This window comes from Thamnophis sirtalis, unplaced genomic scaffold (assembly GCF_051295495.1).
Source record: "Thamnophis sirtalis isolate CommonGarterSnake01/CBP01778 unplaced genomic scaffold, rThaSir2_p1.2 scaffold_5, whole genome shotgun sequence".
NCBI lineage: Eukaryota > Metazoa > Chordata > Lepidosauria > Squamata > Natricidae > Thamnophis > Thamnophis sirtalis.
The window spans coordinates 116191890-116216197 of record NW_028261385.1 but is presented as its reverse complement, the minus strand read 5'-3'; the positions used below and the strand labels follow the sequence as shown (position 1 = coordinate 116216197).

The window sequence follows — 24308 nt, the reverse complement described above, 5'->3', positions numbered from 1 at the left end:
AATATATTGTGCATAGAATTTTTAAAAATAATTTTACTTTAATTTATTCTGCGTGGAATAGTTTGAAATGTTTTACTTCAATTTATTCGGTGTGGATTCTTTTTTTAAATTGTCTTAGACTATTTAAAAAAAAGATTCTATCCAAAATACCAGCTGCAGTTATTCACTTAAGAACTGTGGCAAGAAAGGTGGTATAGTGACCAAAGTTACAATGGCATTGAAAAAAGTGACTGATGACCATTTTTCACACTTAGCGGCCATTTTCACACTTAGCGACCGTTGCTGCATCCTCATGGTCATGTGATCAAAATTTTGATGTTTGGCAACAGTTACAATTTATATTTGTAAATTGTAGTTATGTTGAAATAAAAAAAATACAATACTATTTTTGCGTTATATGAAAAAATTTGTTACTCCGTATAAAATTTTTAATCAACCCCCCCCCCCTCAAAGGTGTCCCTCTTTACCAATCTGAAAATCTGGTCACGTTAGCATATACCCAATATATACACATACTGTATCTTATTTCTTCACTAGTGTACTAGATTGGAGTGTGATCGAGAAGTTATTGGACAGTAGAAATTACTAACGCTTTATTTTATTTATTTTCTTCCACAAAAGTAATACATCAACACGCCTTCCGAAAACACTCTGCAATTTCATTTTCTTTGCCCGCCCAATCGCAAACGACCTAGGATGGCTTATAAAGGTGAAAAAGAATATACACAGAAAACTACTATAGAAACGGCTGTGCCAATGACTTTGAGTACACGATCGGCAGAAACAGGCTGATATGAATTCGTAGGGAATTTAATACATAACTTTCTTTCCAGAGGCCGTTCTGACTCCATCTTTCCTATACAATACTGAAGCCTCTAGACAGGTTGTAGTTTCGAAATTTTGAGAATCGAAACCAAAATAAAGCTTTGTTTCCCCAAGGACCCCAAAAGAGCTTCGGAGTTCTAAGTGCGCCACCCCGCGGTTTTCCCCGTTCGGCGATTACAGGCTCCGGAAGCTGCGCCGCAAGCTCAGTTTGGAGCATCGCGCCCTGCTATTAGCTCCCTATTGGTTCCCGGCGCTCCAATACAAGACGCCGAGGCTGCTTCGTTTGGGCTTTGCAGGGCGCTTGGGTGGGAGGAGGGAGCCCATTGGCTGAAAGTTGGAGGCCTCCATGGGTTGCGCGACCGTTGCTGGCCGAGAGTAAGGGCGTCCGTTGGTTATGGAAGGGGAAGATCCGGCAGGGGTTCGAGAGGCTGATGGCAGCCCCGGCGCTCTTTCAAAGGTGCGTTGCTTTCCACTTGCTCTGGGCGGGGTGGCCGCAGAATGCAGGCGCTTATTTTCCGAGCTGCCTGGGTTAGGGGGCGAAGGGCCGGACTCAATGCAGTAACAACTCCCGCCTTCTGAGGAGGTTCTCTTTCTTCAACTGGTCTTTCACCAAGGGGGTCTTGTGTGGTTTCCCTACCTCCCTTTCGCCGTTAGGAATGGCTGACAACTCTTCACCACTTAAGCGTATGCGCGGGCACACTACATCAGTCTGCCCTGCACCGATAGAAGAATAAATTGATTTTGTGTGTTCTGTTGTTTTTGTGTTTTTGCGTTTCTTGTTTTCAGATGTTTTGAACAATTGTAAACTGCCCAGAGTTATGGGCCGCATATAAATAACATTAAGGTGAAGGTAAAAGTTCCCCTCGCACATATGTATGCTAGTCGTTCCCAACTCTCATCTCCGTTTCAAAGCTGGCCGAAGACGTCTCCGTGGTCATGTGGCTGGCAGATTAAACGCACCTAATGCTGTTACCTTCCCACCAAAGGTGGTTCCTATTTTTCTGCTTGCAGTTATACATGCTTTCAAACTGCTAGGTTGACAGAAGCTGGGACAAGTAACAGGAGCTCACTCCGTGGCGCTAGGGATTCGAACCGCCAAACTACCGACTTTTCTGATGGACAAGCTCAGCATCTTAGCCACTGAGCTGCCATATTCCTTTTAATAACATAAATAACATAACAGTTATTTTTATTAGAGGTATTTTAGAGGGAAAAGGCCCTAAAATTGGATTAATATACTGTTAATAGTTACAGAGTACCCTATGCTGGCCATGGTGTGTTGGTCCAGCTGCTTATATTACACACGTATTATATTTACATTCTCTGTCAGTATTTTAAAGCAGTAAATATAAAAAGCAAGACTTCCTTAAGTAAAAGGGATTTGCTTTAGAAGTTAATTGAGGAACTGATTTAGCAGGGATAATCCAGAAAATCAGGGAAATGAAGATGCGCATCTTAAAATTAATCTCTTTAACTAAAGAAAAAGAGAGTAGTTGAAGTCATAATAAAGATGCTGCAAGATTTCAGAATACTTCGAATTCATAGCAGAATTTTATAGTAACAGCCATGGGATAAATAACGATGCTAATCATTTAATTATAGCAAATATTAAAAACTATCTTAGTGTAGTATGCAAATGGTACACAAATCAAACTGTTGTAATCTTGGAGGAAAAAAAGTAAAGTACATTTTAATAATACTTTATGCTGTTATCAGAAGAATGAAGGGATATCTGGATAGCTTGGTGATTTGAAGTAGAACAGTGTGCATTCCTGATCCAAATTATTTAAAGTCAGCAGGAAAAATGACCAACCTCGAACAGTAAAGCATACTGCTGATGAAGAAAACTCATTTTTTTAAAAAGACTGTAAATTCAGTTCTAATACTTAAAGTAGTCTTGAAGTTGGAGTTACTTAATTCCAAGTATATGTTTACTGCAGCTGCTGGATCTCAGGGTTATAATAAAAAGCAAATTTTGTTTCCAACCTTGAAATCTGGTTATCATGTTTCTGATGGGTATGTGAATGTTCTAGTGTATAAATATATGTAATGCTCTTTACTTCTCTTTAGGCTCAGGAACAAGAACAAAGTTATGACATAGGTGAATGTTATGAGTGTCAAGATGAAAACAAAAACCTACATGCTAAACTGATGGAGGAACAAAAGCAGTTATTAGAAGACTTGCAACAAAAAGTGGAAACTACGTTTCAAGGGGAGCTGCAGCTAGCTGAGGTACCATATTCAATAGAATAATAAAGTCTTTGGCTATTGCAGATGTTAAATCCCCACTGATTGCAACAAATAGAGTTTTTAATTTGTGCCATTTATATTGTCGGCATGATGTTATACTAATTATGAAATCAAGCTGTGAGGAAACAGCATGCTGCCCTAAAAAACCCTAATATATAAACCTAATATATCTTCTGTTTTTAGTAGAAGCTTGATTCCAAGGAGCACAGCATTGGAACTCTAATACTGTGAGAAACTGATAGTTATAATAAAGCATATTCATTCATATGCTGTCTTCTTTAATTTTTAGGTCCCAGATAATCTTAAATTGGAAGCTATAAGACTAAGTTCAAATAACATATGCACATCTCAGATGGAGCTAATGCAAATGAATCTGATAAAGGAGAAGGAAACTGCCTTAATGGAGCTTCGTGAAATGCTCAATGATAAGCATGCTCAAGAAATTGCAGTTCTGCAAAGTCGATACCATTTTGAATTGGAGCACGTAAACAAACAGAATCAGAAAGAAAAGGAAGAAATGGTTTTGAAACATCAACTTGACATGGGTATACAACTTACAGATTCTGACTCAAGAATATGATTAATAAAACACCAGATTTTTTGATGAGCTGATTTATTATCAGAAGCAATAAATAAACAGGAAGTAAAATGAATCCCAAATACTGTAATAATGGATCATGCAGTATATTCAGAGTGATTAAATACAATGAAATAAAAAATGAGTTGCCAGTAAAATTTTAAAAAATTAAATGAAATAAAAACATATATTTCAAGCTTTGTAATATTCTGACTATTTTGTGCAAGCTGAAAGGGAATATTAACAAGAAAGATGTACAAAAATTTATACTAACTTTGAAAATTAATGAAAAATGTGCTTTCACTACCAAATTTTTAAAAAATATACATTTGAACCTATATGTCAGTCCCATTCTGTTCCACTTCATTTGGCAGATGAAATGAAGAAGAAAATAAGTCTGGAAATGGAGGAGAAGCATATTCACATTTTGGAGGTATTGTATGTAATTAGTTATTTTATTAAATAACATTTTCTATCTTAAATTAAAAGATCTGTTTTAATATTGTTCTGATATGAATATTAAAAGCAGGTTATGTATATATAATTTTCAGATGTCAATAAGGTCTGTGTGTTCTCATTTCTAATGTAGGTTAAATTTCACACTACAGAAAATACTGCAGAAACTCACTCACTCTTGGCTATTGCCTCTCCTATCTTCATCCTAGCTACTGTTTTTCAATAGTTGATAGGTTGGCGATCAGTAGCTGGGAACCATTACAATCTGCATAACTCTGGGCTCTTCTGCCTTGGAGTGAGAAAATATACTCTATTAAAGACATGGAAAAAAGGATATATGTATGAAAGAAGGATGGGGTAAGAGTGTTAAGAAGAGTGACAAATGTTGCTGTTTCAGTTCTTCCAGAATGCCCCTTATGTAAGAGGCAAGTATATGAGTGAAATTGCCAATACCAGTCTTTCTAAGGTTATCTAGTTAAGGATATATTCAGAGTTCTATGTTTCCCATTAGGAGACAGATTTCAGAGGTGCTAAAAGAATCCTGAGATGATTAGTAAGATGTTAGTGTTCTTGAAAAAAAAAGGTAGGTTGTGTTTCATGTTTTGATAGAGGCCTTGCAATAGAATCCTATTCTGTTTTTGTGAAGTCTTATAATGTAGTAGTTGGAACAGAGTAGAAGAGTTACTAAAATTGCAAAGAATCCAATTTGGAAAAATGTTTCGTTAAGGTAATGGAATTTTCATTATTAAATTTAATTTCTTTTTAGACTCTTAAAAAGGAATGGGCCTTGAATGTAGATGTCAGTTTAAAAAATGTATCTGAAGAGTTATCTGTAAAACATCAGACTGAACTGAACGAGCTGAAGCAAAACTTAACAGCAGAAACTGAAGAATTAAAGAAAACAATGGAGACACTTTCTCTTGAAAAAAGACAGGCTGCAAGTAAGCACTTTATTTTGGGAATAATTTTCTCTCCAATATTTCTGCGCTCCCCAGAGAGGTCAAGAAATCAGCAAAATAAAATTGTTTATTATAGCATTAAAACAAGTAGATGTCTTTTACTGTTATCAATTTAAAGTAGACTTCATTTATTTTGAAGTATGTTTTTCAAAAGTGGACTGGCATACAAAATGATGTGAAATTTGGTAACTAGGAACTAAAACTAAATATCAGAATCAATACTAGATACTCTATATAGGTTGACCTCAACTTATGGCCACAATGCTGCTGAAAATTTATGTTGCTAAGTGAATCACTGAAGTCGTTAAGTTAGGGACACAATTGTTAAGTGAATCTGGTTTCCCCATTGACTTTGCTTGTCGCAAAAGGGGATAACCTGATCCCCAGAGATACTGCAACCATAAATATGAGTCAGTTGTGAAGCATCTGAATTTTGATCATGTGACCGTGGGGATGCTGCAATGGTTGTGTTAAAAATTCATAGGTCACGTTTCTCAGTGCCGTTGTATTTTTAAATGGTCAGTAAACAAATTGTTTTAAGTTGAGGACTATCTGTACTAAATAATGTTGCTTTCTTCTTTGTCCCAGATAATGAAGATTTGCTTAGTCTTCTGCACTGGTAGGAAAAGTTATAGTGTGAGGTTTAGTCCAATTCTTACACAGTCACTATCACCTTCTGCCAATAGTTCTAAAGAATCTCAGTTTTATCCATGTCTTCTCCCCAGAGTTCTAGACACTATTTACCGGTAATGATGCATCTAGATTTTAGTATTCAGTGTCTTTTCTCCTGTGAAGAAACAGCAGCATTGCTTGCAATGGGGTTTCTGGAGGACGATAGTCTCCAGGGACTTGGCTTATAGCAAAGAATATGTAAGACCTCATAAGCCCCTGTGCTCAACTGAAAATAAGATATTTAATTTTTCCTGATTGTATTGTTTAAAGTATCCCATACTGATTTGAATAAGGATGATTAAATATCTATTTAGTGAAGAATATTTATGAGATGATTAGCTCTTTATTCTTGGTATTGGGTCAAATCCTCACTTTTGTTCTACCAATTTTGTTCCAAAGGAATGAGGAATTGTAATGTTCTTTTAAGCTTTATACCTTGCAACATAGTCAATTTGAAACTCAAGTGGGGAAACAAAGCATGTTTTTATTTCATGCAAATTCCTTGCTAGGATCATTTTATTTTGGTATTTTATGTGGCTTGTTTCACTGTTTTTCATTACATTTAAATGTATTCTGTCTACCAGCATATCCCTTTCATCTCCATATATATCCATTCTAGAAAAGCTATCCAAGTTTATTTTGTACCTAAACTGCTAACCACTCTCCTTTACAGCTATCCCTTTTGCCTTTTGTTGTTTTTCCAGGTGTGATTCATCTATATGTTATATAGTACTGTATGGAGAAGATGCTTGAAATAGCAATTTCCCATTTCTTCCTATTATATCTATTATACATGCACAAACATGCATACACACCACCGACAAGCATATAATTCTTTTTGTAATAGACTTTTCTGTTTTTTGATTGCTCCAAAAATTTCAGTGATTTGTTTTTTAAAAGTTAAATAAAATTATACAAACTAAACCCATAAAATTCACTCCTATTTTCCTACATCTCTTCAGAATGCTCTAGTTCTCTACTTCTGATACTAAAAAAGGTAGTTTAAATGAGTCATCCCATCTTATAATACAAGAATGTTTATAACAGAACTCAACATTATTTTGTAGTGGAACATAAAAATCTAGAAAATAAATACCATCTAACCATGAAAACACTGCAGATCAAGCATGAAAAAGAAACGCAAGATATAAAAGAACAAAACAAGAAACAAGTAGAAGAGTTGCAGCAGGAGGTAAATATGTATTATGGACACAGTATTTGATAAAGACAAATCCTCTTGGGAGTCAATATTTTAAAATGTGCAGAATTGTGCCTTACTGCAACACAAAACCATAAAGGGAAAGAAGCATTCTGTCCTTTCAATGTATAAAAATCCACTGGTCTGACAACACTTAGAAATTCACTTCTCTGTTGCAATTTTTGACATTGTCCTACTTCACACTTTGAGTATCCCTATTACTGTCCATAATGTCAAGGATTTTAAGCTATTTCAGATTTTCTAGAGCTGTGGAAGAAAATACTTTAGTGCTAGTGTTCCTAATCACTATGTACATGTAAAGCTCCTAGCTCAACTCCCAGTGTCTCAACAACAGTATATAAATCTTATTTAAAATTTCCTACTCTGGCATAATTTGGTATAACCTTGTCTGGTATATCCTGATGGTCTCCCCATGCAAGTAATCGCCAGGCCTGGTCTTATTTCATTTTTTGAGATTAGCCAGAATAACATAGATGCCCTGCAAAAATGTAGTTGTTGTTTACATGGCTTTATTATTTCACAACATTGTTGTGATATACAACAAAAACTTCATAGAATCATTGCAAAAAGAGTATGATTTTAAGCATTTGAGCTTGTGATAACTCAAAATCTGATATTTCTTCATATAATAATGGGTAAGAAAAAGTGTACCTCCACTAACTTTCTATATCTAAAGTATTATCAAATATTAATATTGTTTGTGTACTGTACATGTGATCCAAATGAAAGTGGCATTTCTTTCCTATTGATTATTCAGCTTCCTGCTTAATAATGTTCCACAGTTCATATAGTAACATGTTAATGTAAAAACTGACCATGGTAAATTATAATTATAATTATATTCTATAGATACAGAAACTAAAGGCAGAATCAGAAGAAGAAATGACGCAACTTTGGTCACAATTGGATGGCGCAAGGGCAAGTCGGCAAGAATTAAGTGGTAGGTTTAAAATTGGGAAATTGTAAATTGTAATTAAAATAGATATGCTATAATTTAGTGAATATATTTTGTTTTATGTTTACCAGTGTCATATTAAAGGAATGATTGTTTTAGTATCTTATTGTATACTTAGAAAAGGAATTATTAATAGCTTCTTTTAAATTATATTTAAATTAACCACATTTTAAATTATATTTGGAAATAGATACATTTTTTTCATGTTCAAAAGTATGGGACATATGTATCATAAACTCACTTGTAAATTTTTAATTCCAATTCACAGTAATGGTTGTTGTTCAGTTTCTAAGTTGTATCTCTTTCTTCACAATTCTCCCAGGCTCCCTAATCCTCCACTCTCCATGTTCATGTTCACTGGTTGATGATATTATCTAACCATCTCATCCTCTGTTGTACCCTTCTCCTTTGGCCTCCAATCTTTCCTAGCATCAAAGTCTTTTCCAATAAATTCTCTCTTCTCATTAGGCAGATAAAGTATTTAAGATTCAGCGTCAATATCTCTCCTCCTTATAGTAATGATATTTGATTCATATAGGCCTGAATGATCTGGAGTCAGAGAGGATTACTGTGTCTCCGAGGTGGGGCGTGGGAGGAGTCCCTGATGAGTATTGTCATGGCCCATTTGCCCGGAGACTGAGGTAAATCTGAGGACACTCCCTCTGCTCCTCCTTCTGACTCCCCAGATTAACCTCAGTCTCCAGCCCAAAAGGAGCTAATTTGGTGACTCCGGATTACTATCCTTATTTCACTTCCTAATTCTTCCTAAGCCTCCTACCTCTCTCTCCTGTGCCGCCCTAACCTCATCTTAGCACGAGCTGCGCTCGCTGCAATCTTGCAAGCCCCGAGCCACCAGTATCCGGGGGGGGGGGGATCTCAGGCCACGAGCCGCGGACGATCCCACACGGGATCACCAAATCATTGAGGACAGCATGGATTCTTCAGGCGACAGATCATGGCATGGGGAGAGCAACTCAGTCAGAGCTGCCTCGGGCAATCAGACTGCATGGTTGGCGGTCACCATTTTGAATTGTGGGTGCATGCGCAAAGAGTAAGGAGGTGTACAGGTTTCAGTCGCCGCAAGCGCTTCTACCACCACGTTCACCCAGGAGGGCTCGTTGGGCCTGTGCTCCGCCAGTAATCCAGGGAGGGCCCTGCTGATGGCAGTGCACCGGTCTCCCTTCAACCCGCAGATCGGCGGGCGGCTGAGAAGAGCATGGATTCGAAGGAGCACCGAATCTGCACAATAGCGGAGAGACCTGGGATCCTCGAGAGGAGGTAGAGAGAGATGACAAACCATGAGTACCGCGATGGCGGAGGCCACCAGGAGCAGAGGAGCGGCTGGTAGGAGGGCCAGGAGGGAAGGGCCCAGGCAGGAGGCCCCCTTAACTAGAGTGGCTGGTAGGAGGGCCAGATATATCATCAGCCCTTCCCCAGCCAGATCACATTCCCCTCTCAGGCCCTCTCCTTTGGCTGAGGATCCTGGCTCTCAGGGCACATGGAGAGACCTTAGGGAGGGCAGCCCCTTATCCCCTCCCTTATCGCCCTCCCACTCTCCAAGGGCAAGGGATGATCCCTTTGGCCGCAGGGCAACGAGTTCCCCCAGGCAGCACTTGGCTCCTCGATCTCCTGGCATCAGAGATGACCTGGAGCCTCCAAGCCTTTCTTCTGCCTACCCAGAACTCTGTGACAGCTTCCAGAACGTGATAGCCAGAGCGATTGCGGATGGTATTGCTTTAGGCATGCAACACCAATTTCAGGGAGCCAGGCTCCACGAGAGCAGACAGTCCAGCCCAAGCCTTCAGTCCCCAGAGAGCTCAGAGCTTCTTCCCCCTCCACTGCCAGAAAGGGCTCAGAGGGGGAGGAGCAGAAGGTTATTGGGTTCTCAGAGGATGAGGATGCCCTAACCCCAGAGGCCCCAACCATCATGGGCCTATTTCCTCCATCATTCAGTTCCTTGCTACGCAAGGCCAAGGCAGCAGCAGACCTGGATTCCACACCAATTCCTAGCCAGAACCCCACTACTCCCAGCACTAGCGGGGGAAATAAGGGTCCTTTCCACAGCCCCAGGTGGAAAAGGAGGAGATCCCCACTACAGACCACTTCTGGAGGTTCTCAAGTCTCAGTGGTCTAGGCCCGGTTCCTTTTCCACCCCAGGGAGCAATGATTGCAGATTTTATCATTTTAATGCCTCTTTCGCCCAAGCCTTACAGGTTCCTTCCGTGAATACTCCAGTGGCTGCCTTGGCTTCCTCCTCTGCTGTGGTGACAGGGGATATATCTTAACTGCCTGAGGGCAGAGGACAGAAGAGCGGAGCTGGTCATGCGTAAGACCTTCCAGGCTGTCTCATGAGTGATCAGGGCGATGGTCGCCACTTCTTCCTTCAACAAGTCCATCCTTCTATGGCTGGAGCAGATCCGAGACAGGACACCAGCATTGGACATGAGGCTACTACAGGACATTACGAAATTGATGGCGGCCACTCAATTATCGGCGGATGCTACCCTGGATGTGGTAAAGTATTCTTTCAGGGCCTTGTCATCCTCAGCGGCATCCAGACGTCTACTGTGGCTACCCACTGGCAGGCCGAGTTCCGGGCAAAGTGGCATTTGGAAGAAGCAGAGTACACAGGGGACAAACTATTTGGCCCTTCCCTGGATCCCATCCTTGTCGAGGACAAGAACAACAGGGGACAAACTATTTGGCCCTTCCCTGGATCCCATCCTTGTCGAGGACAAGAACAAGCGGAAGGTCTTCCCATCCACGTCCAGACGTTCAGACCACCGGGCGGCGCCTTACTACAGAAAATACTCCTATCGACTTCCAGAAGCAGAGGTACTCTGCTCCCAGGTATCCCAGGCAGGGGGACAGGCTATTTTCCAGGGACAGATATAGGTTCCAGCAGCCTGACAAGCAGCCCTTTCGAGGGGTGGGGGAGGTCGCCACTTCCGCAGAGCAAAGTGATTTGGGATCGGATCACCCCATGCCTTTCCTTGTTCGCGGACCGCTGAGAGGGCATCACCACAGATGCTTGGGTCCTCCAGACAGGTTGGGGCTCCACCTGGAGTTCCGTTTCCAAACCCCAAATAGATTCCGCATCTTTCTCTCCTCCAAGAAACCGGTCAAGCACTTCCTCATGCGCAAAGCCATTTGTCATCTGGAGATTAATGCAGTAGAACCAGTCCTGGGGGGGAGAAAGAATCAGGGTTCTATTCCCACCTGTTCCTGGTTCCCAAGAGCTCAGGGGGGTGGGGAGCCATACTGGCTCTCAAGCTGTTAAATTCCAGGCTTATTTACCATAAATTTAAAATGGCTTCCCTCAAGTCTATCCTGGAGGGGATCAGACAGGGGGACTTCCTAGCCTCCATCGATCTCATGGAGGCGTATCTCCACATCATGATTGCCCTGGATCACTAGGTTCCTCAGGTTCTCTTACGGCGGCTCCCATTACCAATACAGGGCCCTCCCCTTCGGGTTGGCCTCTGCCCCCAGGACCTTCACCAAGGTGCTGGCCATGACCGCGGCCCACCTTCATTCCATCCTGGTTCATTTACATTGTTGCCTGGATGATATCCTCATCCTGGCCTCCTTGGCTGCTCGAGCAGAGGGGGATCTCAGTCCCACCATTAGCACCTTACAGTCCCTAAGGTTCTCTTTCAACCTCGAGAAGAGCCATATAGTCCCTTCCACTAGATTCCAGCATCTGGCCATGGGTTCCCTGTTCAGGGAGCCAGACAGGCTGGTCCTAACGACAAATGCAAGCCTGTTCGGTTGGTGGGGCTCATCTGCAGTTCCAGGGCCGGTGGACGCCGATGGACCTGCGGAGGAACATCAACCGGCTGGAGCTCAGAGCAATTCACCTAGCTCTTCGGCGGTTCAAGAATATGGTCGCTGAAAGTCACATTCTGGTGCTGATGGACAATGTAGCAGCCAAGGCCCACTTGAACAAGCAGGGTGGCACTCACTCCGTGGCACTGCGCAACAAGGGAAGACGTCTGGGGAACTGGGCGGAGCGGAACCTCCTGTCGCTTGAGCGGGAGCAACTAAGGGATGCTCAGATTTCCTCTAGAGTCATCAGGACCATTGAGGCTCTAGGAGGAGATCCACCACCCGCATCTATGATGCGACCTAGACTTCCTTCGAGGCATGATGTCGGATTGCTCAGGTAGATCTGTCGTCGGCTTCAGTCCCTCAGGTACTGGAATTCCTCCAGGATGGTCTGGAGAAGGGTCTGGCACACAGCACCCACAGAAGGCAGGTCTCCACCCTAGCCACTATCCTTGGAGGGGGGTGTCCCAGTCCCTGTCCCAGCTCTCGGTCATTAAGAGGTTCCTCCGAGGGGCAGCTAACCTTCGGCCTCTGGTGATCCACCGTTTTCCCTCTTGTGACCTCCCCACGGTGCTTCAGGCGTTCCTGGAGACACCTTTCGAACCTGTCAGAGAGGTGAGCCTACAATTCCTTAACCTCAAGGTCGTCTTCGTCGTGGCGATCACCTCTGCCAGGTGATCCAAACTTAATGCTCTATCTACCAGGGCAGACCTTTGCTCCTTCCACAGCAACAGGATCGTGCTCAGACTCGATCCAGCCTTCATGCCTAAGGTCAATTCCCCCTTCCATAGGGACCAGGAGGTAATCGTCCTGGATTTCTGTCCTTCCCCCTCAACAGAGAGAGAGAGGTCCTGGCACCATCTGGACGTAAGAAGGGCACGGTGCATTTATCTCAAGTGCACAGCCGCCTTCAGGTGGACGGAGGCCCTCTTTGTTTCCTTCCATCCCTCGGCCCGGGGAGCCAAGGTCTCCCCGACCACCATCAGCAGATGGATAAGGTTACCCATCTCCAAGGCCTACCAGGCTCGAGGGCTGCCAGTGCCGCAGGGCATCACTGCTCATTCCACTCGGACTGCTGCCACTTTAGGGACATCCATCGAGGACATCTGCAGGGCTGCCGCCTGGTCCTCACCTTTACCCTTCATCAGGCACTACCAGCTAGATGCGTATGCCTCGACTGAGGCATCCTTCGGGAGGAGGGTCCTTCAGGGTGTTCTGGACACTCAGGAGACTCAGGCCCAATGATCCCTCCCATGGACATCTAGCTTTGGTATGTCCCATCAGTGACTCCTCCCATGCCCCACCTTGGAGACTGTCAGTTGGTCTTACCTGAACTGAATGTCTCGAGGGTGGCGTGGGAGCAGTCACTTCCCGCCCATCAGGCGCGCCTGCGCCAGGGCCTGAGTGGGTTAGCTACAGGTCAGTAGCTGGGAGGGGGTTGTGTGGTCTCTGTCCCTTCCTTCCCAGGTTCTTCTTCGACTGGACCACTGGTTAATCTGGAGAGTCAGAAGGAAGAGCAGAGGGAGTGTCCTCAGATTTACCTCAGTCTCCGGGCAAATGGGCCGTGACAATACCCATCAGTGACTGCTCCCACACCACCCTCGAGACATGCAGTTCAGGTAAGACCAACTGACATTCTCATACACATTTTTTCCCATTTACTCAAAATCAATCTTTGGTAATCTTGCTTAGTTATCTTTCACCTTTTAAAGAGCACTTGATGCTGTAATTGCACAAAGCAAAACTATTCAGTAATACTTCCATAGATGGGGAATTCTCCCAAGAAAGTTAATTGGACAGATATAATACAAGATGTATTAATCATGACATTGTTTTGATTTATTTAACTTGATAGAATCAATGCAAGAATGATATTAAGCATTTGTGTCGTGAGATCTCAAAATCTGGTATTTATTCAAATAATGACCTAAAGTACACCTCCAGTAACTTTCTATACAGTGATTAAAGTATACTTAGCCTTGACTTGGTTTGTAGTTTTGTAGATCATGTCTACAAGTGAAACAAAGTATTGCATTTTTTATGTAGAGAATTTAAAGAAATAAGACATTTCTTTCCTTCTTTAGGAACTCTCTTTTAAGGATCTGATAGAGCATAATGGAATTACTATACCTTTATCAATTGGAATTGCACAACTAATTCATCCTAGGTTACAAGACCCCAATCTGGTTTTCCAGCTTAATGCAGAATGTGCTACTTGTAACCTTGCATTACATGTTATCCCCAAAGCCCTTCTAAAAATACATTTTAAATAAATAGTAAAATATTGTGGAGTAATATTAATTTAATTTTGCAATTTTAGTTCTTGTTCTGGTCCCCTAATTTTGTACAGTGCAATATAGTTATACCATAGAAAGAATAAGTGTTTATTATTATTTGCCCAGAAAGCATTGCAGCCTCTCCCCTGAGAAATGAAGAAATGAAAAAAGAACAGTTAAAAATGGGTGTCAGGTTATCATTTGGGATCTAAGGTGTTTCTTTGATCTGAAAAGCTGACTTGAATCTTTGTAATCTGACAGCCATATATGTCTGATGAATAAAATAAAACTACTGTCATATCCGTTCCCTATGTAGAGTATAGATTTGAGTTGATTAAGCAATCATTGGCATCCTGTAAAATTCAAATTTGCAAGATAGAATGAGGAGGCTTTTGAAAGAAAAAACGGATGAAAAACAGTTTATTCATTTATTTCTCATATTATTTCTTTTCAGAGGGCCAGCTGAGAAAATCAAATTATATTACAAACTTTAGCTGAAATCATTATATATATACACATACATACACACACACACTGTGTGTGTGTGTGTGTGTGTGTGTGTGTGTGAATGAATGTACAGTATCCTATTGAATGTTTTTGTAATGAGATCTCCATATTCAGAATTAAGTCCCATTGTTTTCAGTAGTGTTTGCATTCAGTATTGAAACCTTAATAGTATAGGGATTGCATTAAAAAAAATCAGCTGAATTAATATATTTAAAGTGAACAATATTTTTTACCCATCAGAACTGAAAATACAGCTGCTTGCTCGTACCTCACATGTGGAAGAACTGGAATATCTAAAAAAAGATTATCAACTTAAATGGGATAAAAAAAAGAGTGAACATGAAATTGAGTTGGAACAACTAAGACTTTATTTTGAACAGAAATTAAAGTCTGTGGAAGAAAATTACAGAGAAGAATTAACAATGTTGCATCAGAGATTGCAAGAAGTAAAAGATTATTCCATAGAGGAGATGGAAAAATCACAAGAACAAGATATGGAATTTGGGTGAAGCTAATAATTTAATATTGCTATTCTGCTATTGGTTCCACCTCAGTAAGCCTTAAATCCTAGTTTAGGATGAATATAGTAATTATCTTAATTTCTTGTTAAAGAAAACTTTTTAGTTAGCCATGTTCACTAAGAATAGGAAAAGGTACTATGACTCCAGTTTATACGAGAATAGCTTTCAAGTGACACTTGAGCAATTATTCCTCTGTTCTACATATATTGGAATTTTAGAATTTTACTGAGCAAAGTGTGAAATTAGCTGTATGTTACTAACTTGTATCTTCTAACTATGATAAGTGAACATGAATTAGGAAATCCATATAGCTTTACTTGATGCTAGTATTTTCTTATTTGATTCATCATAGGTTACAATATTGATACATATGTGAGGATTTTAAGATTCAGATTGTAATTCAGAAAGTTTAAATTATTCTGTTCTTAAAAGAATACTAGCTAAAGTTATTTTTCTGAATTATTCCATATATTTTATATAGCCCTTCTATTACACTATTGGAAGAAATGACAGAAAGAGAGAGATTGGATTTGTTTGAACAGTTAACTCAGCAATTGGAGCACTATAAGGTCAGTTACCAAGCAATAAATAGTATTTGAAAGTTATTTAGCTCCTCCATACTACCTGATTTCTATAGAGTAAAGTTTTCAGGGTACGATTTGCTGAGAACATGCCCTTACAGTGGAGCTTCCCACTTGCAAGCTGCCTATTACTGAAATTAGAAAAGAGTGTTCTTGTTTCTGTTTTAAATGGTTAGGTTGAACAGTCAACAGTTGAATTACAGATAGTATTTGACTGATAACCTTGATGGAACTTGCCCATTACAGTCAGAAGTCATGACAGCCATTAAGTGAAGCATCCATGTGCTTGCGATCCCCCTCCCTACTCTTTCCAATGCAGTCATTAAATATGTGCAAGGGAGGCGCTGGAGGACTAGTAAAGGACACATGCCAAGACTCCAGAGGCTTCCCCTACCCACTGAGGCATTCTGTGCTCTACTTCCCACCCCTTAGAGTCCCTACAAGTCTTGGGCCTGCTTCCCACCCCATTGGATCCCAGACCCTCCTCACCTTGCATCATCTATCACACACAGCTTTCAAAGATCTCCAAAGCTTGGGTTAGGGAAGAAGGACAAACTGTTATGTTCCTGGGCCACATGACATGGTTTCAGAAGTGGTTGCCATTTGGGGGGCGGCTGCACTGAATTGCAGGCACTCCAAAATGGCAGCTACTTCCAGGGTTGTGCCACATGGCCCAGAAACGGAATGGCCTTCTCTGCTTACTCAAGCTGTGGATCACTGCAGATCTTTCCAGAGCTCACATTAGAGAAGCAGGGCAGCCCTCTTTGTTCCTGAGCTATGTTGAATGGCTGGATTGAATTTTCTTTGAATTCTGTTTCTATTCGTTATTGGTCAGGTCTTAGCAATCCATTTTTAATTTAAATGTGATCTGAAAAATCATTTCCTTCTGCGTGGTTAAAATTTTGTAGTTTTGAACTTCCCAATTCAAAGAGATGTTTTTATTCACAGGAAAAAATATTTTTTGAAGAAAATAAATATATAATTTTACCATCTTAAAACTGCTCTAAAAACATTTTTCTCAAATTTTTAAATATGTAAAAACACAATTTTAATGCTTATGCTATTTTCATATTCTTTTTAAATCTTTTTAAAAGATAATTCACTATAAATTAATCACTTTGAATATTTTACTTGTGTTCTAAAATCATTCTCATTGAATATTTTTCCTTGAATTATTTTATTCATTTCTGCCCCTTGACTTCGTTTGCAGTAATATTCCGGTTGTTAAAACCAATGCTATACTTAACACTTGTTCAATTCTCATTTTCTTTATGAAGATTTAGCTTCCTCAACCTGATTGTCATGTTGTAAAATGTCATCTGCATATTTTAGTATAATACTGCACTTTAACCAAGAGTATATATTGTGGTAATGTATAAAATAGTGCAAAATACTTAAATTAGATTAAAAGTTAAATTTCCTAGTCTTAATACGTTTCTGTTACTTGTTCACTCTAGGAAGAACTTCGTTCTTTACAACTGCGTTTGGATAAAAAACATTTACATGAGATTGAGTTATTAAGATCTACTCTCACACTCCAGTATCAAGAGAATATTATGAAGCTGAAACTGGAGCTCTCAGATAGATATACTTCTGAAATAGAACAACTGAAAAAGAAGCATTGTTTACATCTTGAACAGCTCCATGCAAAAATTTCAGAAGAACATCTCAAAGGTAAAAGACTGTTTCACAAGAAAGCTGGGTTTTTTTAATGCCCTGATATGTTATAGATTTAAAAGAAAAACTCTACATTATAAATTGGCACATTTTACATCAAATGTCAAAGATAAATAATTGATTATCCACTTAGCCAGTAGTCATATATTGTAGAGAAAAATCTCACTTATTCACTGGCTTGTTCAGAACCAGTTGATGTTACGATGATGCTGAAGAAATAATTTTACGACCAATGCTCACACTTATGACCTTTGCAGTGTCCCTTGCTCACATGATTGCCATTATAATCATTTTGTGTTGTCTTGTGCCTGACCTGTTTTTCTATCCCCTCCTCCCCACCCTTGCAGAGTGGAGAGTCCCTGCTCTCCCTTTGTAATCCCTTCCTTTTCAATATCATCTCTGTGCAATGGGAAAAAAACAACAGGTCAAGTATAGGAAAGATTGTCTGGTGTCTCCTCCCTCCCCCGCCCCGCCCTCATAGAGCAAACACATTGCTTAAAAAGGGGGCAGGGCAGTGACTTACTACTGGGAAACCTGTAGGGAAGATTGCAAATAGTGATCACATGAATGCAGCAAGCTTGGCAACATATTGTGTGTGTGGGATGCCAAATGCCCTAATTTCAATCGTGTGATCTTAGGGTCACTGCAAGGGTTGTAACTTGAGCATAGGTTGCAAATCCCTTCATATTTGTTTGGACAGGACTACCTATAGCAGTTAATTATTAAAATTAAAAATGTATTTTACAATGAGTATTTTATATGGGAGCAAATGAAGGTTCCTCATCGCAGTTTTGGGATATAGTATTTTTTATATTGAAATTTTGCTTGGTGGCGCAGTGGCTAAATGCAGCACTGCAGGCTACTGCTAGATCAGCAGTTCAGCGGTTCAAATCTCACCGGCTCAGGGTTGACTCAGCCTTCCATCCTTCCGAGGTGGGTAAAATGAGGACCCAGATTGTTGGGGGCAATATGCTGACTCTCTGTAAACCGCTTAGAGAGGGCTGAAAGCCCTATGAAGCGGTATATAAGTCTACTGCTATTGCTATTGCTTGCTTAAAAGAAAAGAAAACCTCTTAAGAATTAAAAAGATCAAACACTAATGATTTAAGGATACAATTAATGGCTTAAGTACAGAACTGGCAGAGAATAGTTCTTCCCCATCCTCTGCTATCCTAACCCTAACCATATCCTAATATATAGAGAAATATGTATCATAATATACTCAGTCTCTAAATGTCACATTTTTTTTGTTGCTGTTGTAAATCTTGTAAACTAAAACTGCTATATAACACAGTAATTTTGTAAAAATATCTTAAAATCTAACAGTATCTACAAAGATTGGTAAACCTTATATTTAATGCAGTTACATAAATACATTGAAAGTTATATTGAAATATTTTATCATGTGTAATTTGATAAATCTGCAACTAAATGGTTGAATTACCTGGTTATATTGTTTAGAGCAGTGGTCCCCAACCTTTTTATCGCCGCGGACCAGTCAGCCTTTGATAATTTTACCGTGGCCCGCTGAGCGCGCGCAGGGGTGGGGGGGCGTTGTTCGCGACGACACATTGATTGTTTATATATCAGATTGTTTTGATTAAACAACTTTTATTTTATTGTATTTAAACATGCCTTACAAAATAAAATACAATTACATAAATATAAAGTGCTTTAATATGCCCCCCCCACCCGGACAGACTTATGTTCCTCAAAGACCATCCTGAACCCTCAACCCGGACCAACCTTTCTGCCCGCCCTCCCCCTCCCCACCACATTCGGCGGGCAAAGAACAGAGCGCGCGCGCGCGAATGCCGTGGAGAGAGAGAAAATAAATATATATATAAATATATAACTGTTTGGGAGTAAAAGCGGGGAGGCGCACCCGGCCGGGGGGGGGAGGAGGAGGAAGGAGGGTGGGAAGGAAGCTGGCAAGTGAAGAACAGAAAGTAATTAGCAAGGATTAAAACGACCTGCCGGAAAAAGGAGAGGGGGAAAAAAAAACACCAGATCTGATGGCTAGTGCAGCCTCCACCGGAGGGGCTGCAGAAACACACACCGCCAGTCCTGTCCTTCCTTTCCAACCAGTCTCTCCGCGCGCGCATACACACACACACACCACACAAACACACACCCGCCGGCAGATATGCACTCACACACACTTTTTTTTTTTTGCAATTGGCAGAACTACGGTTTTCTTTCTTTTAAAAAATAATAATTAAATGGAGGTGGGGGGGGGTGTGGAGAGAAAGGGAGAGAAGCGGACACATAAAACTGAGCCGCACTCTCGAACCACAGCATGCATCTGGGTGACAGGGAGAAAGCAGGAAAAGCCGAGGAGAGAGCTTTAGGAGCTTTAGCGGAACAAATGGTGGTGGTGGAGGAGGAGGAAGAGGGTGGCGATGATGATTGGGGGAGGTTTGAAAAAGCAGATCCAAGCGCAAAAGTTACTGAGTCATTTCAGCGGCGGCCGGAACAGTTTTCTTGACTCCCTCCCTCTCTCCCTCTCTCTCTCCTCTCTCACTCTCTCACTCTCTCTTTCCCTGGCGATGGATCGGTGCGGGAGGGGGGGAGAGAGAAGGGAGGAGACGGCGAGGGAGGGAGAGCCGAGGGTGGGACCAAAGGGGGGGGGAGAGAAATGCATTTAAGAGGAGCGGATTTAAAAGAGCGATCATGGCCCCCGGCCGCTGCGCGGCCCGGTGCCAGGTACTCCACGGCCCGGCACCGGTCCGCGGACCGGGGGTTGGGGACCACTGGTTTAGAGCAACATTGTTTGAAACCTTTTATAAAATTTACTGCAATTCTTAGTAGCCAACTGAATTACCTTGGGCCAGTTATTCACTCTCAGTCCAACTCCCCTCACACGGTTGTTGTTGTGGAGGAAATAGTAGAAGAAAAGAGTATTAAGTATGTTCACTGCCTTGAGTTATTTATAAAACTAATGAAGGGACGATATTCCTGATTTATTCCTTAAATAATAAGATCTCTGTTAATCCCATCTCTAGAATTTCAACATACTTTTAGATACATATATCTTCTCTACTGACACTTTAACTTGCAGGAGTAACTTTTCTAGATTGGCTTTCATTGGGACAGAACCAATATTCTCCAGCTACGTCATGTGGCTTGACAATTGTCTCTTATCAGAGAATTAGATTTATGAATAATTTTAACTGCATCATAATAGAAGTGACAACATAGTTTCTCAGAATTCACAAGACAAAGTATCAATTACAGTCTTATCAGAGGGGCCCCCAGGCCTTTGGGAACCAGTCTGTGGGTGAGCACGTAAAGCTTTATTTGTGCATGCTCAGAATTAAGTTTCACCCATGAAGCCATTGTCTCCAATCCCAACCTCCCCACCACCCCCATCACTTCTACCAGTCCGTAGAGCCAGAAAGATTGAGGACTGTTGGTCTATGAAACCCTCTTTTCTTTGCTTTAAAACATTTCATCATTTTCAGAGATTTCTAAAATTCGTCAACAAAGTACTCAAGATGCTAGACGTCAGATAGAAACAGAAGTGGCACAGCGACTCTTGTTATTAGAGAATGAATACAAGAATGCCCTTCAGCTTGAGAAGCAATCCATTTCTAGTCAACAAGAAGAAATAGAAGAACTGAAGAAAAAAAATTCTGAATTAAAAGAAATCGGCATAGTACAAGAAAAGAATGTGAAAGAAGAATTAGAACAGGTATATACTGAGCAATGCAAAAATACTGCTTTTAGAAAATAATTTGTTTAAGCATTTAAGTTATCTTTATTATTGAAAAATAGTAATCTATGCCATTTTTTAAAAATACCAATAAGGTGTGTGTTTACTATGCAATCAAGGGTAAACAAAAATAAGTAAAAATACTGTAATTTAATTTCAAATTTAAAAGATGGCTTTATTAAAGATGGAACTAGCTCAAAGTTATTACCATTAACAGCTTATAAATATTCAGATTGTTATTGGTAGTATAGAAAAAAGCAAACTGACTGTAGCAGACATTTTTCTAAAAGTCAATGACAAGGTCAGTAAATAAATATGTTTTTATCAGGACAAGAAAGAAGAGTCGGAATATATGTAGTCCTTGACTTATGACTGGTTGCTTAGCGATTGTTTAAACTTACACTGGAACCCCCCCCCCCCAAACTACTTATGATTCAGTTCCAAAGTTACGATATCTAGCCACACCTGGGTCACATGACTACATTTTAAGTGCTTGGCAACTGGCCAGCATTTACAACTATTTTTGGACTCCATGGTAACATGACCACAATTTATGATATTTTCCCAGAAACCGGTGTTTACTTCCAGTTTCTGGGGGGAAACCCACCCCATAGTGAACAGTGGGTTTGTTTTACAACCGTGTCATATGCTTGACTATCACTGCAAAAATGATAAAATCTGGTCTGATCACATGATGACATGGCTATGACCATAATGACTTACCACCATAATTGGCAGACTCAATTACAGCTGTAAGTTGAGTTGTATGCAAAGGAAGGTGAAATAAAAAGTGGAGAAAGCAATTTCTGCCCTATGAAGATTTAATAAAAATGCTAATATGACATTTGCCTGCTGGATCTCCTGTGGGACTGCCTTCGGCATTCTTTGTTGCAATCCTAAAATCTTGAACTGGCTCTGTGTACTGGGAGATTAAGCAAGTAGCTCCAGCCCTTAGCAAATGGTAAAAGGAATGTGGGGTGTAGCCTTTGCAACCACTTGGTGTTTCCTCCAGCTGCTGAATGTGCTACAGCGGGAGCAGATTGGGGAGATGCTATTCACTGATAGTTGGCTGTGATTGTTTGTTGTGGAGATGATTGTGTTAAATGGTTCCCAGGACTTGAGGGAACAATTGATGAAGGAGATAGGATGGATTGTGGTATCAGGATGGTAGGTAACGGGAGGAGGGAAAGGAGAGAAATGATGACAATCTGGACATAGACAACAAATTGATTTTTTGTAATATTTAATAGATTAAGCATAAACTAATTGAAGATGATACAGCTGAATTAAAAACTAGAAAATTGCTCCAGGAAGTGGAACAGACTCATAAAGCAGAAGCTGAAGAATGGAGACATGAAAAGGAGATATTGGTAGCAGAAGCTGAAGAACAATTATTATTACTTCGTAAAGAGCTTCAGAACAAGGCAGAATATGAGAAGCAAACATGGCAAAGACAGTTTGACTTTCAAAAAGCAGAAATGACTTGTCTTCAAGAACAGCAGGCTGCTCTAATTGTAGAATTACAGAAAACTCTAAAGGAGCAACAGAATACTATCCAGCAGTTAGAAGACAGTTTAGTGAATACACAGAAGACTTTGGCTCAATGTAACAGTGAATTATCTTCCACAAAGACCCTCATGGCCGAAGAATTAAAAAAAGCCAAACAAGTTTTAGAAGAAGAATATAAGGCTAAACATAAAGAAGCACAAAGCAGGTTTGTAATTTTTTCTATTACTTCTAATAATAGCTTCCCCAGAAAGTCAATGACAGGGAAGATTGCAAGTCATTGGGGTAAGTTTGCCCCATCTTGTGCACCCGCTGCACCCAGGCCCTCCCCATTCACACCATGCCGACACTTATATGTCATTCCCAATCTGCACAGTACCTCTCACATACCATTGTACATCCTCCCTATTCTCATGGTGCCTTTCACACGCTCTCCCTAACCTATATCCACAAGAGAGAGAGAATCAGGAAGAAAATATTCTTGTAGCCATGTTGAGATCTGATATTGACAGTTACAGGAATGAAAGGTTTGAACACTTGAAACATTCTGGAGTACATTTTGGATTTTATATAAAGTAAACAAACTATGAACATGTATGCATATTTTGTATGGAGATGATGTAGTCTTGTTTGCCAAGAATCCAAATGATTTGCAGTTGATATTAGCTTGTTAGATTGTATGGGTCTGAGAATTAATATATCAAATAAACAAGTTATTTATACTGACAAAAAAATGGAATGAATAATTTCAAGTCATAAATGAAAGGAAAAAAGAACAAGTAAATTATATTTTGCTAAAATGTGTACTAAACCTGCATACAACTACTTACCGTAAGTTGAAGTGAATTACTTAAAATATGGCGAAAGTAGACAACGTCAAGAATGAATGATAGAATGAATTAATAATCAGTATAGTAGTACTAAATCGAAGTAATTTGATCATATAGAAAAATGAATGAAGATCAAATTGCAGAACAATGAATAGCGTATATAAAGGAAGAATGAGGAAGATGTCAAGAAAACCAAAAAACTTGTACCTGGATAGCATTAATGACAGTCAAGGACAGGAAATTTAAAGGAGAAAAAAAGAAACGATTTATGGATGTGCTGGAAGAGAGGATTGTTCAAGAACAGAAAGATATAGAGAGAGTTATGAATGGTGTTGGCGTCAACTAGATCTAGTAAAAAGTGTTTTTGTTGTTATATCCATTTAATTTATTGTGCTTATTAATTGTTTCCCTCTTTTTGGCACTTTGCCTAATACTGCTTACCCTGAAGGGGAATTGGGGGATGGGCAGGTATGTATGATAGAATATTAAAGATAACATTTATCAACAATAAGACCAACTTTTAAACATTTAATATTAAACGTTAGTAATGTAACACAATATAATAATAATTTCAAAATCATTTCAGAATTTTAAGATAATTTGTAGGGAAATTACAATACATGTTAATATATAATATTTAATATAACTTTTGTATAAACACCATGATATAATGCAGAACTTATTAGGAGAGATGTCCTGATTATGAATATTCTATTCCAGAATTATATGAAACTTAGAAATAAAAAAAACTTCTTTACATCTTTAACTATATGATATAGTTGACCAATATGCCATTTTTAAAGATGGGTTGGGAAAGAGGCACTTGGAGATTACAGTATATTAGTGTTTCTTCTAATATAAATACACTGGTAGGAAGCAGAGACTACAGTAGTGAAAGATGCAGAATCTGATTTAGCCCAAGTAAAATCATCATACCATTTTTCTGATCTCTCA

At 40.1% G+C, this 24308-nt stretch overlaps 1 protein-coding gene across 3 annotated transcripts in view; it reads left to right on the top strand.

The window, feature by feature from the left end:
• The first annotated feature begins 1142 nt into the window (after positions 1-1142).
• The window catches only part of LOC148045605 (pericentrin-like), an 86438-nt gene continuing 63272 nt past the window's right edge, over positions 1143-24308 (top strand). For all 3 annotated transcript variants that reach the window (XM_087716700.1, XM_087716698.1, XM_087716701.1), the window contains exons 1-12: positions 1143-1282; positions 2896-3057; positions 3365-3620; positions 4027-4085; positions 4875-5049; positions 6807-6931; positions 7808-7898; positions 14765-15029; positions 15527-15614; positions 17084-17300; positions 20768-20997; positions 22269-22732. In XM_087716700.1, the coding sequence (XP_087572826.1) occupies positions 1220-1282; positions 2896-3057; positions 3365-3620; positions 4027-4085; positions 4875-5049; positions 6807-6931; positions 7808-7898; positions 14765-15029; positions 15527-15614; positions 17084-17300; positions 20768-20997; positions 22269-22732 (2195 nt within the window). In that variant the 5' untranslated portion in view covers positions 1143-1219. The remainder of the gene's footprint in view (positions 1283-2895; positions 3058-3364; positions 3621-4026; positions 4086-4874; positions 5050-6806; positions 6932-7807; positions 7899-14764; positions 15030-15526; positions 15615-17083; positions 17301-20767; positions 20998-22268; positions 22733-24308) is intronic.